The 16,886-nt window shown below is 37.6% G+C and overlaps 1 protein-coding gene across 2 annotated transcripts in view; it reads left to right on the plus strand.

Annotated features, from left to right (window-relative positions):
• Positions 1 to 16,886, plus strand: part of CCSER1 (coiled-coil serine rich protein 1) — a 663,581-nt gene that overhangs the window by 173,410 nt on the left and 473,285 nt on the right. For both annotated transcript variants that reach the window (XM_071555858.1, XM_071555859.1), the window contains exon 5: positions 1,049 to 1,169. In XM_071555858.1, coding sequence (XP_071411959.1) covers positions 1,049 to 1,169 — 121 coding nt within the window. The remainder of the gene's footprint in view (positions 1 to 1,048; positions 1,170 to 16,886) is intronic.

Here is a 16,886-nt window from a genome sequence, read left to right on the forward strand (position 1 = left end):
TACAGGCCGTGTTACTGGATGTGTATGTGCATGTGTGCACTCTATACAATAGTTCTGTATATTCGATGATACTGGGTTACTTTCTGTTTAAAGATATGTCGCTACATTTCTTCTTGCTTATGTATGATACATTACAGTACCAAATATAAGAAGCTGCTGTGCTTTGTTAAATACAACCAACTCTTAATGCCAGCTTTCATTTGTCTCAGGAAGTTGTACCTTGCCTGTAAAGGTAATCCATACCTTCAAAATCTGTAGGAGTGGTCACTGCTAAAAGCTAAATTATAATGACAATTGAAGTTCAGTATTTAAAACATATATCATTTGTAACAAATATAGTTTTCTGTTTGGAAGGCATAAACTTTTGCATATTCATTTATTAGTTTTAATTGAGCCATTTTCTCAGCTGAAAATACCTGATCATTCCTCTAGCTCTAAATGTTGTCTTAAGTTCTATCATTCAGCACAGTAACACATAAATATTTTTTTTATTAAAAGAAAACCTGAACAAATATATCAGATATCACTTCTAGAGTATTTGGATTTGGCCTTTTTGGAGTAAAGTCAGTCACAACAGTTAAAGACAAAAAGTAAATCACTACTCAGATTTTTCAAATCTATTTGCTGACAAAGTCTGAACTTCTTGAAGGTGGGAGGTTTGCCTGGATTTAATCCATTATTTTCACTCTCATTTTCAGTCTGTGATGGAAAATGACAAAGAAGTGCATCACATTCTGATGTTAATATTTGAAATATAAGTCCTTTTATGACCCAGGCACACCAATGAGTAGACTGACATCAGATCTCATGCTAGATGAAATTTGGTGCAGGATGATGGAGGTATCAGTCAATGGCAACAGAAAACCAGCCAAGCAAGCACATACAGGAAATGTGAAAAACAACAGCATTTTCATTGCAGGTGACCACAGTGAGGTCTTATTAATGATTTGCATTTGTTTGTTGCAGTATGAATGGATTTTTTTTCTTTTTTTCCTTAAAGTGCAAAGTGAGTTTGCTGTTTAACACTGAGACTTTCTTATCTTTTCAGTTTGCCGGGAAGACTCATACCAGTCAATAGTCTCGTGTGCTGCTGTGGTGCTTACGCCTGTAGAGCCAACGGTGGATACGAGGCAAAAAGAACAGATGAGAATGCCTGATGTGTCCAAACAGTGAGTTATTCAAATAACGTGACGTTTTATAAGTGCAATTATCACAAGGCCAGATTCCTTCTCATGAATATACATATACACCTCCTTTCTCTTTCATCAGGGGTTACATAGGTGTTTCCAAAAGTAGAAACTGGCCTGAGGCGAGGCTGCTGCCTGTACTTTTCCCCAAGACTTTCAGTAATGACATACATAGAGGAAATGGGCATTTTTACTCTGGGAAGCTGACTTTTTAAGAGGCTTAATAGACTGATTATTTTTGTTTAACTAGTCCTTTCATTCCTGCAAGTAGTTGTTTTTTATAAAGAATTTAAATGCTCAGCTCATCTGAGATACTTCAGTAGTTTTCAGTGACTGTTTTGCCTCTGTGATACGATGGCATCTTCAAAAAAGTGGTAGTGGCCTTTGAAAGAAATTCTCTTTATTTAATTAGATTGTATTATGATCTCTTCCATTAGATGAAAACCATAACCAGAGGGTGTGCAGTAACATTTGTCCTGCGATATTGGGCAGGATGGTTTTTTTTCCTTAATGTTTGAGTCCTTGGAGGAAAAAAACAATTTTCTTTCCATGAGAAGAAAACAAACACAATGGTAAGGCTTTATCACAACGCAAGCTTGGAGTCTATGCATTTTGAAGTGTGGAAGGTAATTAAAAACATAACAATGGATAATACAGCATTTATGTTTAATTTTCTGCTTCTCTCAGTTTATATGATTTAGCTGTGAGCTCACCTGTGAAGTCCTGACTTGTGTTCCTGTTACTGTAAGAAAATAAAACTATCCTTTAACCACCCCTACCATCACCCCCCCAAAAAAAAAATCCCCAAACCATCCAAAACACCACTGGTGAAGGACATTTGATGGGATGTGATCTTGCTACTCATCTGTGACTTAACTCTCTATCTGACTGTGGTATCCTTTTCAATCTGGTAATAAACCCATTTCATCTAGTCTACCTGTACTTAAAATTTAACACAATATGTTACCTGTCATCTAGGTGTCCTTGCAATGACATAGTGTTTGAAAGAGAGGTAGCATCTAATTGTTTTAGGGGTTCAGTTGTGTGGCTGTCTGAATACCAAAGGTTTGGAAAGTCAATGAGCTGCAAAATACTGTGCTGAAATCCCAAATAAATTTTGGTTAATTCAAGCAGCATAGAACAATTTTTGCCTTCTCTAAAAGGCAAACCTGCACTGTTGTTTGGTTGGCTTTTTAATCCACTACAATAAGATTATGCACTTGATAGTCCCTTTTGAATCCAAAGTAGGAAACTCCAAAATTGGTTTAACATGATGCCACCTTCTAGATTTTTTCCTTCACCTTATTGATAATAGCAAGTGCATTAAGCTGCTTAATCAGAAGCAAGCTTGTGCTTAAACAGATTAAATATGTTTGAACTTCTCCATATGAAACTTCATCAGTGTATTAGCATCTTTAAACAAGCATTTCTGACAAGTATACTAGAAATTGAACAGAACTATCTTGCTGGAAAACGTTTGCAACTGGAATTCAGTAAATACTGTGGAAACCTTCAATGTAGCTGTACAAAGGTGAATGAGATCTCAAGCATTATGGAACATCAGTGTAATGTTCACATCTCTCAATTCATCCTGTGCTTTCTGCATGTGGATAGTTTTCTCCATATTCAGTTAATGGAAGCAAAACAGATCCCAGTTTCTGTATCTAAATAGCCCTGCGTCATCTTTCTCCAATGCAAATACACCCTTGGCACATGCTGAATTCCATTGACTTGAATGCAAAGTTCTGGTATGACCTGATGTGCTTGTGTGGATTGTTTCTTAATACTCATAGTGGGAAACAACATCAATGCTTTGATTTTTATGCGTATCTTTGTGCACCTGTATGGTTTTGACTTGCATGTCCAAAAATTTTGCATATGACAGAGGGCTGAGCAGTGGCTGGCCATTAAGGTCCTGAAGTTGCTGCCTTCAGACCCTACAAGAGATGAAATATATTTAGAGTAACTAATGCTTTCTGAAACTACATAAGAAAGTGTGTAATCCAAACCAGATAAAATGCATATTAATGATAATAAAATGTTAAATACTTAAAAATAACTAAAAGTAATTATATTGTTGTAAACCACAGTAAAATTATATCCAAGACCTTCAGGACACAGGAAGCTGTGAAGCCTGAGCAGAGTTAAAAAAAAAGAGCCTTTAATGGGACTTGTATAATATTTGATTAATGATGTTGTTTTGTTTTAGAAAGAAACTGTTTAGTGGTTTTAAATAATGTACTGTATTTGCTTAATGTATTTTTTTGTAAGCAGCAAATGGTGCCAGAAGTGGTAGCAGCAAAGCTTAACGATTCTTTGAAGTGTCAATGAGTAGATGTTACAGGATTGTAGGAATAAAAGACTAATTTTTTTTCCCCCGTATTTTTTCTTGGAAGCTCAAGCTATTTCATCAGGGAACAATTTCTTAGTGACATCTAGGTAATTGCTAGCTCTTGTGTGCTTGTGCACTGGGCAAAATCCCTGTTTCACTTATTCAGCAGGAATGCACTTGGCAAGGGCAAGAGCACCCCTTTGTAGCTTTTGTCCTTCCACTCCACAACAGGCTCTGAGGCAGAGAAATACATGGTCTGTGTGAGGTCAGGGTGTAAAACAAGATGTGTGAGTTCTACCTTACTTTGCCTTCTGGGCCCTCAACTTGGTCTAGGATATTGCATTATCTATGTTATATTTTGTAGAAATGCAAGACTTAAAAATACCATCCTGTTTAACAGTTCAAGTTACTGAGGCCTCTTTGTGTTGCCAGTGACAGATCAGTGAGTTGTTCTCCAAAGTTCTTGGGTGCTAAAACAATTTGAACAGTGTATTCTGTTGCATAGTCCTAATTTTAGTCCTTCCTATCTGAATTCCAATATAAATAAATGAGCTGCTGGCACAGAGCAATGAGGAATCCTCACTGCCATTTCAAGTTCCTGTGAGAAAGCATGGAAAAGGAAGCATGGCCCACGGAACTGCATGTTGTGCTTCAAAGGTCAGCCTTCAAGGGTGCAGGGTGGACAAAGGTGTTTCTCAGACATGTGTCCCTGAGCAGACAAGGTCCTGCTGCTGTATGGTGTTCGTATGTAAACACAGAGAACCACTTGTGTGCCTCTAGTGCTTGGGAAATGTATAGTGAAGTTCAGGTGCATCATTTTAATTTATCAGATTTAATGTTGAGTTGGTACTTATGTACTTCATTTGATTAGTTTCTTTGGATATGACTGCACTGCAGTTCAGAATGGTGATGGCCAATTTAAAAGGAACTTGTGCATTAGTACTTCAGCTGCTGTCACGTTTCTGATTTTAATTTTTATTTAAAGACACTATTTGCTGTTAAATTGTTTTTAGAGGTACAGATATTGTCATGTCATGAAGTACACAATTTGCTTACTGTTTTTCATGTCAGAAATATTTTTATGAGCTTTAGGGGTGATTTCCAGATGAAGATCCTAGACAATGATTTAGCAAGAGGTAATGTTTTTAAATTAAAAGAGGATAAATTCAGACTAAGTCTAAGGAAGAAGGCTTTTACAATGAGGGAGGTGAAACACTGGAACAGGTTGCCCAGAGAAGTGGATTCCCCATCCCTGGAAACATTCAAGTGATGTTGGATAGGGCTCTGAGCAAACTGATCTGGTTGAAGGTGTCCGTGCTCATGGCAGGGGTGTAGGGCTAGATGACCTTTAAAGGTCCTTTCCAACTCAAACTTATTCTATGATTTTTTTCTGTGATGCTAAATGCTACAAATCCTTTGGCATTTCTTCAGAGTCTTAAGATCAAGTCAGATTTTCTCTAGTAAATGCATGAATGAGCCTGTGTATTGAGTCTTTTCAATGTTCTGTTTGTGCCAAAGCTGTTTAACTTGTACCTTGCAATTGTACTTACCCTGAGCAAGATTCTTACACAAGTTGCAATCCATGAGAAGGCTTCTTGGAGTCACAGGGACTAGCTGGGTGCTTACTGGTGTGAAACGGGATGGTAAGTGGGACAATTATGGCTTTAACACTGTTCTGTGCATCACAGTTTAGTACAGATACTAACCCATGACTTCAGTACAGATACAGATGAGCATTCAGAGAGATTTTGGGGCAGACATAGTCTGTATCTGTTAGCTGGAGCAAGCATATTCCAACATTTAGGAGCTTTTTTTGTCTCTGAGAGTTTCAAATTGTGAAAATATAATTGTTATGTTAGAAGACTGAATATTTTTGACTCCTACAGCCTTGCCTAATTCCTTTCAAAAGAAGTTCAAACCAAGCTGATTATATATTCTTCTCCACTTTTCAGTTGCAGATTTTATTTTCCTTTCTTTGATCTTACCTCAAATTTTGTGTTTTGTTATAAATTCCAGGGAAGATTTTTTTCCTCTCAAAGCAACAGTGTTGTTATTTTATCTCTAATTCTTGATGCTCCTTAGTGGTGACATGAAGTGTGGTCTCTAATGCAGCCAAGTTGTCAGGTGGTGGTACCCACTGCATGATTTGTGTCTGCTTTGACAGTCCGTTCAAAAAGGAACGTTTCAGTTCTGGGAAAAATGAATGATTTTCAGATTTGTTTGGAAAACCTGATAAAAAATGATTGTGCTGTTTCAGTTTTCTGGATGAGTAGGAAGATGCACTATGGAAGCATGTGTCACTCTTAGGGTAAGAAAGAACAGGGATGCCCAGTGTTGCTCCAGAATGACACTATGAAAACTGTGGTTTCAGCTGAATTGCAGTATACTTTCCACCATTACATTTTAGTGATAGGTAGCAGGTAGAGAAGGAGAAATATATATCCATTTCTTTAAAGCAGATACTTTGAAATAGAGTCAACATAATGTGCTGGTTTAAAGGTAAACCAGCAGGGGAAATGGATCTACCACAAGAGAGATTATAAGTCAGTGTTACCATTTAATGAAAGATATTACAATAAATACACTGACACAAAGAGAAATTGCTTTTAACTCACAAACCCCAGCAGTGTAGCCCAGTGTACTGGGACACAAACCCAAAGGGGTTTATTAGCCCTTGTGCTGAGACCTGCATGGTTCCCCCAAGTCCAAAGCAAAAGGAAGTGAGAAACCTGTTGGTGCAGGTGATGGCTGTAGTCTGGTTGAGAGTGGCAGTCATAGTCTAGTCAAGAGCAGTGGTCTCCTCCTATTGAGGTCCTGCTGCTCCTCTGGATCCGATGAGTGATTCCCGAGGTCTTCTTACCCACCACTTATGTGCGCTCAGGGAGCACCCAGTCCCTCCTCTAGGGCGGGGACTCACACAATGGGTGATTAACTCTGGAAGCCATGGGGTATTGTTGAACTCTTCATGGCCCATTAGCAGCCATGCCCCCTCAGGCTGGGTGTGAAGGTGCTAATGGCTCCCTTGGCAGCTGCTGCTAATGGTCCATTGTCCTTGGGGAATGAATAGAGGGGGTAGAATACACAGCTTTGATCAGCCCCACACAGTGTTAACCTGCTGAACTAGGACACATAAGCAATGCGCTTATCCTGTCAGTGGTCAAATGCCCCATTAATATGTCTTCCTGGGCTAGTAGGAATCGGATATGTATTCACTGGGACCAAATACATTCCCAGAATTGCTTAGCACATTTGGGTCTGTGAGGTCCTCCTCGGGGAACGAGCCATGGCTGAGTGTTCTGAGGGTGCAGGCCAGAGCAGTGGGCCATGCTCGCCTGGCTCTGAGTCCCCATGTCCCCTCTGTGGGCTGCTGCCTCTGCACCATGTCCGCTCCCAGCCCACGGGAGCAGCACAGCTGGGCCTCCTCCCTGCTGCTCTGCTCTGCGCAGGATCCTGCAGTCCCCCTGCTCCGTGGTCCTTTGTGCGTGAGCAGGTGGCTTTTGCTCTGTGTAGATCTAAGGATGGCTGTAACACGTTAATGTGACTCACAGCACAGGACATGTTGGTGCTCTGGCTTCTCCTCACACCTATGGATGCTGCTCATGAGTGCTCCCTGTGTCTCCATGGACAGGTGCAGGGGTTCCTGGAGAGGAGCATTGTCTTACTTTTGTGTGACGGGCCACCTGCAAAGGCTGGAAATCACAACAGATGAGTTTGAGAAGGTAATTTCCAGTGTAGAATAGGATGTTTGTTTTGCTTCAGAGCCTCGGGAAGAGGTGGATCCTGCATAGGATATATGAAAGTTTTCGGAAGAAACATGGGATGAACTGAATCTCAGTAACATATGTGAGTTTCCTTTGATAAAGCTATGGTTAATGAAAAAATGGTGGTTTATTTTTGAAAAAGCAAAATTTATTAGAAATGAATTTTACTTGGTGTTGGCTAGTTAATCTTTTTAGTGGCAAGAAAAATAAAATATGTAACTGCCTATCACTATGCAAAAATTCATAAATACCCCAAACATAATCAAGTTAACAAGCAACAAATTAACTCTTTGTTTAAAAAGGTGCTACTAAGTGTTACATTTGGTTAAAAGTGCTTTTTTGAGTATTCTGATTCCCTGCCCCTCTGCAGTAAAATGGACAAAGAACAAATCGTAGCCCATGGCTGTAACAATTCCATGGTCTCCTTGTACTTCCTGTATAACTTTGTGCACATAATGGGAATATAAGTTACTCATGCCTTCTTTGAAATGGGAAACTTTTCAGAAAATAGTAAAAATACAGTATTTACCCTTCATTTATTGTCTGCTATTCCCTAAACGAAGCTTGTTGAAACTCCTACCTGACATTACCTCTTCTCTAGACTGCTCAAATTGGTAACCACTTTCTGCTTGCTTTCAGGAAAAACAAAGTGATAAACCAGACTCTGTTGTTTCTACTTTTTCTCTGTGTCTGGCCACTGCAAAAATGAAAATAATTTTGTAGAAAGAATTATAACGTAAGCAAAAGTTGTGCAAAGAAAATAGAATTGTGGTGCAAAGTGAATATGGAAGAAACTTTATGCCTGGTTATAGAATGAGAGCATCACCCGTTCTCACATTCCTCCTCAGTCACTGCAACCATCAATTTATGGAAGAGATTGACAGGAAAACAATCTACGTACACAATCTAAATGTCTTAGGCAATTGTTTACAACCAGAGGATTAAGCAGTTCTGTGCAGCTTGATTTGATCTTTAGTTGCAAATGTTTAATAAGCTGTTTTTTGAGAGCCACTAACTAACTGAAATTACAGCATTCGATATTTTCAATATTTTGTTCAACTCCTGTCTTTTTCTATGTGGTGGCAAATAATGCAGGGGAGGCAGTGAAATGTGAAGGAAAGGTGTTACACGGATTTTATCTATAGCCCTGCCAAGAAAGCTCTGATCCTTTGTAAATACAGTCATTGTTTGAAAAGCTTCCTCTTTCCTCTGAGAGGGAACTTGGTTTCTAATGGACAATTGACCATGATCAGCAAGGAATGGGCAACATAACCACATCAACAACTACAATTTCTTAAATAGATCTGAAGTCATTATTAGCAAAACATTGTCCCCAAGTCACAGTGACATTTAGAAAATGGCTTTGATTTAGCCTGAAGCAAGAATAAAAGATCACTTTGTTCCATTCACATTCATAAAATTAGATACCTTTATGATACCATAATGTCAGTCTGGTTATGGCCATCACCCTAAAAAGAATGTCCTTTAGAGTAATGTTACCCATTTATTTATCAGACCTGAGAAAAATTTTTAATTCATAAATTAATTTTTAATCTGCACATTGTCATGTATCCATTTTTTCTTTGTTCTCTGTGAATCATCATGGTCTCCACTGGACATATCTGCAACAGAGGAACCTTTGGTTGTCTTATTTGCTTGTCCTTCATTTCCAGAAATTTCCAAATATAAATACATCAAGATCAGTAATTTTGTACTATGTAGTTAGAGATCTTACTTGAAAATATGCCAGTTGTCACCCATATATATATATATATATATATATACACACATCTATATATACAAAGAGATACAAAAGGCAGGGGCTTAAGGTACACTTGATTCAGGAGTGGAAATTTTATCCTATGTGTGCTGTAGTATCTAAAAGTCTCTACTTTATGTACTTTAGTGGGAAGTATGACTCAGATCACCAATATCAACTTAATCCCAAAGTACGGCCTAATACTTGGCAAGCAAGAACTCCTCTAAACTGATGGCCTTGAGTAATCATTGCAAAATACTCTTGGCATATTCAGTGTAATTAGAACAAGCTGTAAGACAATTTTGAATTTTAATTTTGTGCTGGGATTTTTTGTGTGATATTATATATATTTGAAGACTCCTTAATGTCTGGAGAAATTCTAACAGAAGATGTAGTAAAAAAAAAGTCTTACCTGATTCCTTGAAAAGGATGGTTACTGTAGGCGGTGCAGACAGGGATGATTGAGACAGGGTTAGGCAACTGGACATCACATATTTTATCTGGGGATCTACATCTGAAGAGCCGGTGTTCTAAACTGAAGCGTTAGTCACTTACAGTGCTTGTTATTCTAATAAAATGACAGTGTTTTCCATTATCCTAAGTGGCAGCTGCCTAAGCCCTGAAGAGCACACCCATTGTCAGCTGGGATGGCTGTGCAAAGCCACTCAGGCATAATGTCTTTCTGAGGCAGGGTTACAGGTGGGCATGTGGAAAAGGGCTCTCTCAGTTACCTCAGATTTAAAAGAAAAAACAAGTTATCTGTGGAAAACAGACTTCATTTGCATCCAGCCTAAATGCATCTCCAATTTAGACACTTAGAACAGGCATTGTTGCTCCCTCAGTTTCACATATTAAAGGAGATCCAGAGTTTTTATTTAGCAAATACTTTTTCGAGGCTCTGAAAGAACTTGATTTGGGGGCAGCATAGAGTCCTCAAAGATTTGGGAGAAGGACCATTTAACTCAAATGGGGAGAATGAAATAAGTGTCAGCTGTGTTCGTTTATACCTTTCTCTTGTATGTCCAAAATCTTGAAAGTATACAGATCTTGCTGTAAAATCGGAGCAAAAAATATTTGTTAAACTTCTTTGACTCAAGCTTTCACAAAATTAAGTGGAAGTGCTTAGTTTTGGGAACCACTCCAGGCAGAATTGCGCTTTCTGGAATGTGAAAGCATAGGCTGTTGCTGAACTGTAACTGAGGTTCTGTTTGAGACACAGCTGGTGGTTGTATTTTATCATGTCACAAGGAAATTAGGGCAGGTGTGTGTCTGTACCTTTGAGCAGCAGAACCATCAGTCTGAGGTAGCATTATCTAAATGCTGGAGACAGTAGTGGGGTGGTGGGGGAGAAAGGGACCAAGGGATCATTTGTTTTTTAATTTAGAAGTCTGTGGCGTGTGTATGAAAGTACAACCTCAGTTCTTACAAATTAGATTTCAAAGCATAATTGCAGCATCAAATATAAAAATTAATCAACTATGTTATTACTTGTGAACAGTTAAAGCATCATAAAAGGGAAAATACAAAGGAAATAGGCTTGTACATGTAATGCTAGAATTGTGAAGTACTTAATTTGGTTAGACAAATGTAGATTAAAACTAGAAAAACAGATCAATTACGTAGCAGATATATATTTGTTTCACTTTCACAGTAATTTAGTAGTATCTCTGAAGCATAACAAAGAACAGCATTTATTAGTAATTTTTTACTGTCATTGGGAGGTGGGGGAAAGGCGGAGATGTCAGGGAAAAGTCAGGTAGATTTACAGTTGTGATTGCAAGGTACAGCATGGACAGCAATGGGCTGTGCTGTGCTGTTTTACAGCTCTTTGTGTGCTTCCAGTGAAAACATTTGTCAGGTGTTCTCTTGAATAAGATCAGTGTAAAATAACAATGTTTTTGTAGTGGCATTACTGTTTTTATTGAGGGGTTCTCTCAACCGTGTATTTTGCAGAACATGCCTAAAACCCATCATCCCATACAGTGGCTGTATTAGAGTTAACTTTGTTGGAAAATATAGTGCTCCTGAGCTGTGTTATCATGACTTAAATAGGAATACCACTGGAGCAAATTTAAGTGCAATCAGCATACTGCTTAAAAATATATAAAATGCTTCATTGCGCTTCAAGATGAGATATTGCCTGCATTCTAAGGGCAATGAATCATGTAAAAAAACATACATACCTGCATGCTATGTCCTACGAACCATCAGGGGGAATTCACTTTTTATTTTGCAAAACTAAATGCAAAAAACTAAATATTGATATTTTAAAAACAGGTTTGGCTGTTTTGCAGAGCAAAAAAAGAGATATTAGAGAAGGACAGAAATAATTTTAAAAACAATCTCCTTATCCCCACCTCGAGGTCATGTTTGTTTTGTTCTTATTTTTCTTTTCGTGGAGGTAACAAAGAAACAGATAGAGTATCCCTCATTCTCTTCTGTGTGTATTTTCAGTGTATCTGTGAATAGCCCTGGGAGCAGGGATTTTAGTAACCTATCAAAATCTGTTTACAGTGAGTATTGAATACGTTCTTTTTGCTTGCATGGACTTACTGATTGTGGAGATGGAAGACTATAGCTGAAAAGGTGAAATGGTATTATTGCTCTTTTTTTTCCCTTCTCTTCCTCCTTCTGGCTTTTTTCAGTGAATGCGCTTGCTGTGTTGGTCAAAATATGGGCTATATAAAACACCTACAGCTGAAAAACCCTCCTGAAAAGTGAAATGGGAAATAGGAAGGTAGGAAACAGAGGAGATGAAAGTGAAAAAGGACTCTGCATCGTCATGCTAGGACTTATGCAGCATCAGTGCAGTTGGGTTAAGTCGTAAATTTGCAATTACATTGCAGTAAAGTTAAGCTCTGAAGACAAAATATTGTATCAAACAACAGTGAATTTAAAAGATCTGAATGCTGCAAAAACCATCCCTTAGAGTTATGAAGTGAGTAAAAATAAAGGTTCTTCCTGCATTGCTCCAGGAGCAGGATTAAGCTTTGTTATACTGATATCAACTGGCCCAGCTGCCTTTTATCAGTAGTAGTGGCTGTAGCCATCATGTAAAAAGTTCACTGATGTTTGTGGGGGAGAGTATTTTTTGGTTTTCTTTTCCTGTGCTAAACCTCTAAGTATTTCATGCGCTTTCAGGTTCATTTTCTAGGTCTTTGTGAGTACAGTAGGATTTCACTCCAATTGTTTTGATTGCAAATTGCTTTGGTTACTTTAATCCTCTCTTTTATGATTACATAAAGGAGTAGTTTGTAGCTTTTGTTGCACATAAAAAACATTTGCTGCTGCTCCATTGATTAAATGCACAATAGCACCTATTGCAAATGCATCCACCTAATAATAATAACAATAATCCAGATTTACAGCTTCCATCACAGAGCCCACAGCTTCAACTTGTGTAAAGCTTTAGTAAATATCTCCAAAAAATAGAAGCAGGGAAAGAAAACAATGTCAAAGCTTACATGATAAGTGGGAGATGGCTTTTTCAGGAGCAAGGACATATACATCAAAGTATGATGTAGGCTACAACCCCTTTTTCCTCCCAGTTCAGCTGTTTTATGTGTCCAGTGAATCTCTCAATTCCCAAGGGGATTCCTGCAATGATCAAGACAGGGAAAAGGAGGGAAATATAGACAGGAGATGATTAGGAGTGATCTATTGGGAAAAATCAAGGGAAGCACAGGCAGGGGGAAAAGAGAGGTAAACTTTCTGATGTTTTAATCAGTCATGCTTATAAACTATACTCTTGGTAAAACTCTTTATCTGTCTGTTTGTTTCTTTCTTTGTTTATAGAGAAAGCCTATAGGGTATTCATTCCAAAGTATGCTAATATTCATCTAATTGTTGTACTTACCTACTGCTCTGTCCCCAGCCTTTTATTCAAACTTCTAAATTCTGATTTTTTCAGGAGCATTCCAGTCCCACTTCCAATTACCTTTTTACTATCTCCTTTTTTATAATCAACATCCTTATATACAATTTTACTATGTGCCCAGGTTGCTGCTTTAGAAGATACTGAGTTGAGAAGGACTGATCTCTGCTGGCAGCAGAAGTGCAGAAGTGACAGTGACCTCAAATCAGAGGCACAAAACAACGTGGAATAAATATTATGAGAACCAAGAAAAGAAACCATTATTTTATTTTAAGATACACTTCTTGTAGTTTTGATTACATCAATCTGAAAGGTGTCGTGCACACAGTTTAAAGGCAGAACAGGAGAAACAGAAGTCCTTTTTGACAGATAAACTAAGTAGTAAGGTAATGCCAAGTTATTTTGTCCTACAACAACTCCCTATTATTGGGACCGCATTTATTCTTTATTTTCGTATTCCCTTTTAAATCTTGATCTATCGTTTCATTCTTATTTTTCTTTTCCTTATTTGGGCCTGTATAAATAGAAGTGATTGATATTTTTGACTGGAAATATTTAAATGTTGTAGGTAAACATTTTCAGAGATATGGTCTAATAAACATTGTTATTTTATTTATTGTCAACTCTGACGAAGTGTGTTGCAGCACTCTATAACAGATAAACATTTTTTAAAATATTTTTGTTTTTTCCTAATTTTCTTGTCCAAGGAACAGTGCACTCTGTTTAGGTTAACTTATGGAAGAGCTAGAAAATCACACGGATGGGTCAGTGAGAAAGCGCAAGTGGTCTGAAGTAGGATTACCTGTTACTATCTTAGTCCTCTACTGGTGTTGTGGAAACAAATATACATCAGAATAAGTTATAGAATACATATTACTTTGATAGCAGATGGACTGGAAATAGAATAATCGAACGCTCCTCTGTAATAATAAATACTATTTGCAATTCTTTTCAAGTTCTCTTCAACTGTGCTGCAAGTTAAAATTGCACACTTCCATTAAAATCAGAGAGTAAATACAGTGCTGATACAAACCAGATTATTTAAGAAAATTTAAGTAGGGAAATCATAATTCTTCATTTATTTTCCTAGAAATTCTTTTTTTTTGAAGTTGTCACCTAAACTCAAGAATACGTTCAGAGAGCCTGGAATTCAGTCCAGATATGATACAAGAATAAATCAGAAACCTGGACCATAGTTCAGAAAGCAGTCATGCTCCCATTCAGGTAGGAAATTGTGATATGAGCTCTAGGAAGGATTGTTTATCCTCATATTTAAAATTGAAGTTACTGACATTCATCTGTTAAAATAACATTTAATGCTTTCAGCATTGGGCTGTCTACGTTCTCTTCCTGAATTACTTTATTACTGTGATACTACACACTAAAATGCACTAAATGCTTTATGTTTCAAGTTATTGAAAGCAAACCTGAATTTATATTGAATGCCTGGTAGACTTCAGGGAATCCATAATTTGGATGGGAAAGGAAAACACTGATTCCAGCTACAATAACAGATTATATTTGAAAAGGCAACAATTAAATACAAAGAATGGTGTTGGTTACTATGGGAACAGTTAAAGAAAGGTTTTTCAGCATTGCAAGCAACTGTGTGTGTACAAGAGAAATTATGTTGTTCTGAGTCAAAGAAGCAATGAAAGCTTTCCTAGGAAAAGGCTAAATAATATGAAATATTTCCAGCTAAATCTTTTAAATGTCTCTATACAATATGTCAGTGTTTTTGTGTTCTCTCTTCCTGCTTTCCCCACCCTTTTTCTGCCACTAGTTTTTGGAATTAAGAGACTTTTGAATTATGTTGCAAAACCTCTTTGCAAAGAGGATTAGTGAATGTGGATAAGTTATTTTATTTCTGGGGCTATTTACAAGAGATCTAATCCAATCTCATAAATCTTACTTAGATGAAGCATCTGTACTGTAGATTCACTCGTTTTTTGCATAATTTTCTTCTTATTTTCTTAACCTGGAAATGATGAATGCACAAGTTAGAGGAGGAAGAAGTAGCAAAAATTACCTAGTCTGTATTCCACTGAAGCTTAATGCCTTTCAATAGAGTGTACAGTCACGTTATTTATGCAGTAGTTAATATTGCTAAGCTAGGTGTTAACCTTCTTATTTTTATCAGTTTTTGAATCTGAACATTATCATCGATACATCAACTTTCATATTTGTTATAAAATGAATGTCAGTACTACTTACACCATCAATTTTACAATAGACCAAATGTTAAGAGTATTCAAAGCATCTTTTGTACTTAGTCTAAGTCAGAGGTTTTGTTTATCTGTTGAGGAAAGTTAAAAAACTTTATCAGGAATGATCAGTCCTGTATGGAAACTGTCACAATCTTTAAGATTTCGGATTGTCTGAAAAGTGGTCCCTTGAAGTGGAGGAAACTGTAGTTGAAGTAATTTCATGGTACAACAATGAATTTAAAAAGGAGTTCTTTGGTTTCTTTTAAAAGAAATAAACTGTCTGAAAAGTATATTATCAGCTATTATTTAAATATGTATTAAACAAGACTGTGCTATTTCTGTGTATCTTTCAAACACCAGATATGGGAATGTGCTGATGTTGAACTATAACCCATCAGAGAAGTAAATTCTGCTAAATTTTTCATGCAATTTTCTGTGTTCACTTGTGAAGTTAGAATGCCTATCTTGTGATGCAAAGTACCATACACCTTTTTTGTTTTTAATGTTGAAGCAAGAGTACTATATATTGAGAAAAAGATGTTTAGTGGTACTAAGGATGCATACTTAAGTCTCAACTCTTTTGGTTTATTATGAGATTGATTATTATTTGAGATTCATATACATATGAGATTGATAAGCAGCATTTTTCACAGTTGAGTATGAGAAAAAAGAGGAAATAATTCTGTCCAGGAAATAATGTTACAGGAAATAATTCTGTAACCTTATTGAGAGACCAGGGACTAACAAATGTTGCAATCACATCATGTGTGAGGGGAAAGTCTCTAGATTTAGATTGATTTTTGCTTGTTTGGGACCCGTATTGTTCCTCAGTATGCAGATCTGGTTTTTTTATGTCACCATTAAAAAATGAGGAGGGGTTTTATATCCTTCAGCCAGAGTGTTATAAGACAAAATTTCCTGGATTCTGCATTTTGGGAAAAAGAAAACACATCTCTTCACAACTGATTTTTCCCTTCCACTCACATTCGTTTGTTTAGATCATTTAATAACCTCTAAATTCAAATTGTTATCAGGAACAAGTGAATACAAAACTGCCAGGGTGAGGTAATGCTGGGTAGCTCAGTGACCTTCTAAACTTCCCAGATATTCCTTGGCCTTGACGTCCTTCTCCATAGAGAAGGAGGCTAACAAGTTGTGTTAGAGATGGTTTTGTGCTGGTCTCTGTGAATAGTGCTCTGTGTAATTCCAGCTAAGCACCACTGCAGGGCCATACACTCCAAATGTGTAGCTGCCATGACCATTATGTGCTGCTTCATTACCGTCCTGAGCCTTTCCAAAGCCATATCGAAAAGCCAATGAAATGGCTTTTAATGAGGATTGAGACAAATCTGTTGTGCCGCCTGCAGACAAATTGCTACCAGAACTGGGAAGAGTTTAGTGCTCAGCATTGTCTGTCTGAAATACTTCCTCATATGAGCCCTGTTTGCCAGGGTCTAACCTGGTAGATCAGTGCTAGTCGGGGCACAGAGCAGCGGGAACAGGCGGTGCTGAGCCTGTGCCGTGCTCTGTGCGCCTGGGAGGAGCAGGCACGGATGGGTCTCCTCCGGCGGGAGAATACCTTTGTAGTGCTGACAGAAGGAAAGGGCTGTTTTTCTTTGCTTGTTGACAGCTGCTTCAAAGATGACCTCAGAGCATGTCAGAAAAAGTAATAAAAGACAGACAAGAAGCCTGGCTTTAGACAAGAGAAGATAATGAGTACATTTTTATAGATTGCTTTCCTCACTTGGGTTGGAGAAAATTGGCTC

Source organism: Pithys albifrons, chromosome 5, assembly GCF_047495875.1.
Source record: "Pithys albifrons albifrons isolate INPA30051 chromosome 5, PitAlb_v1, whole genome shotgun sequence".
NCBI classification, from domain to species: Eukaryota; Metazoa; Chordata; class Aves; order Passeriformes; family Thamnophilidae; genus Pithys; species Pithys albifrons.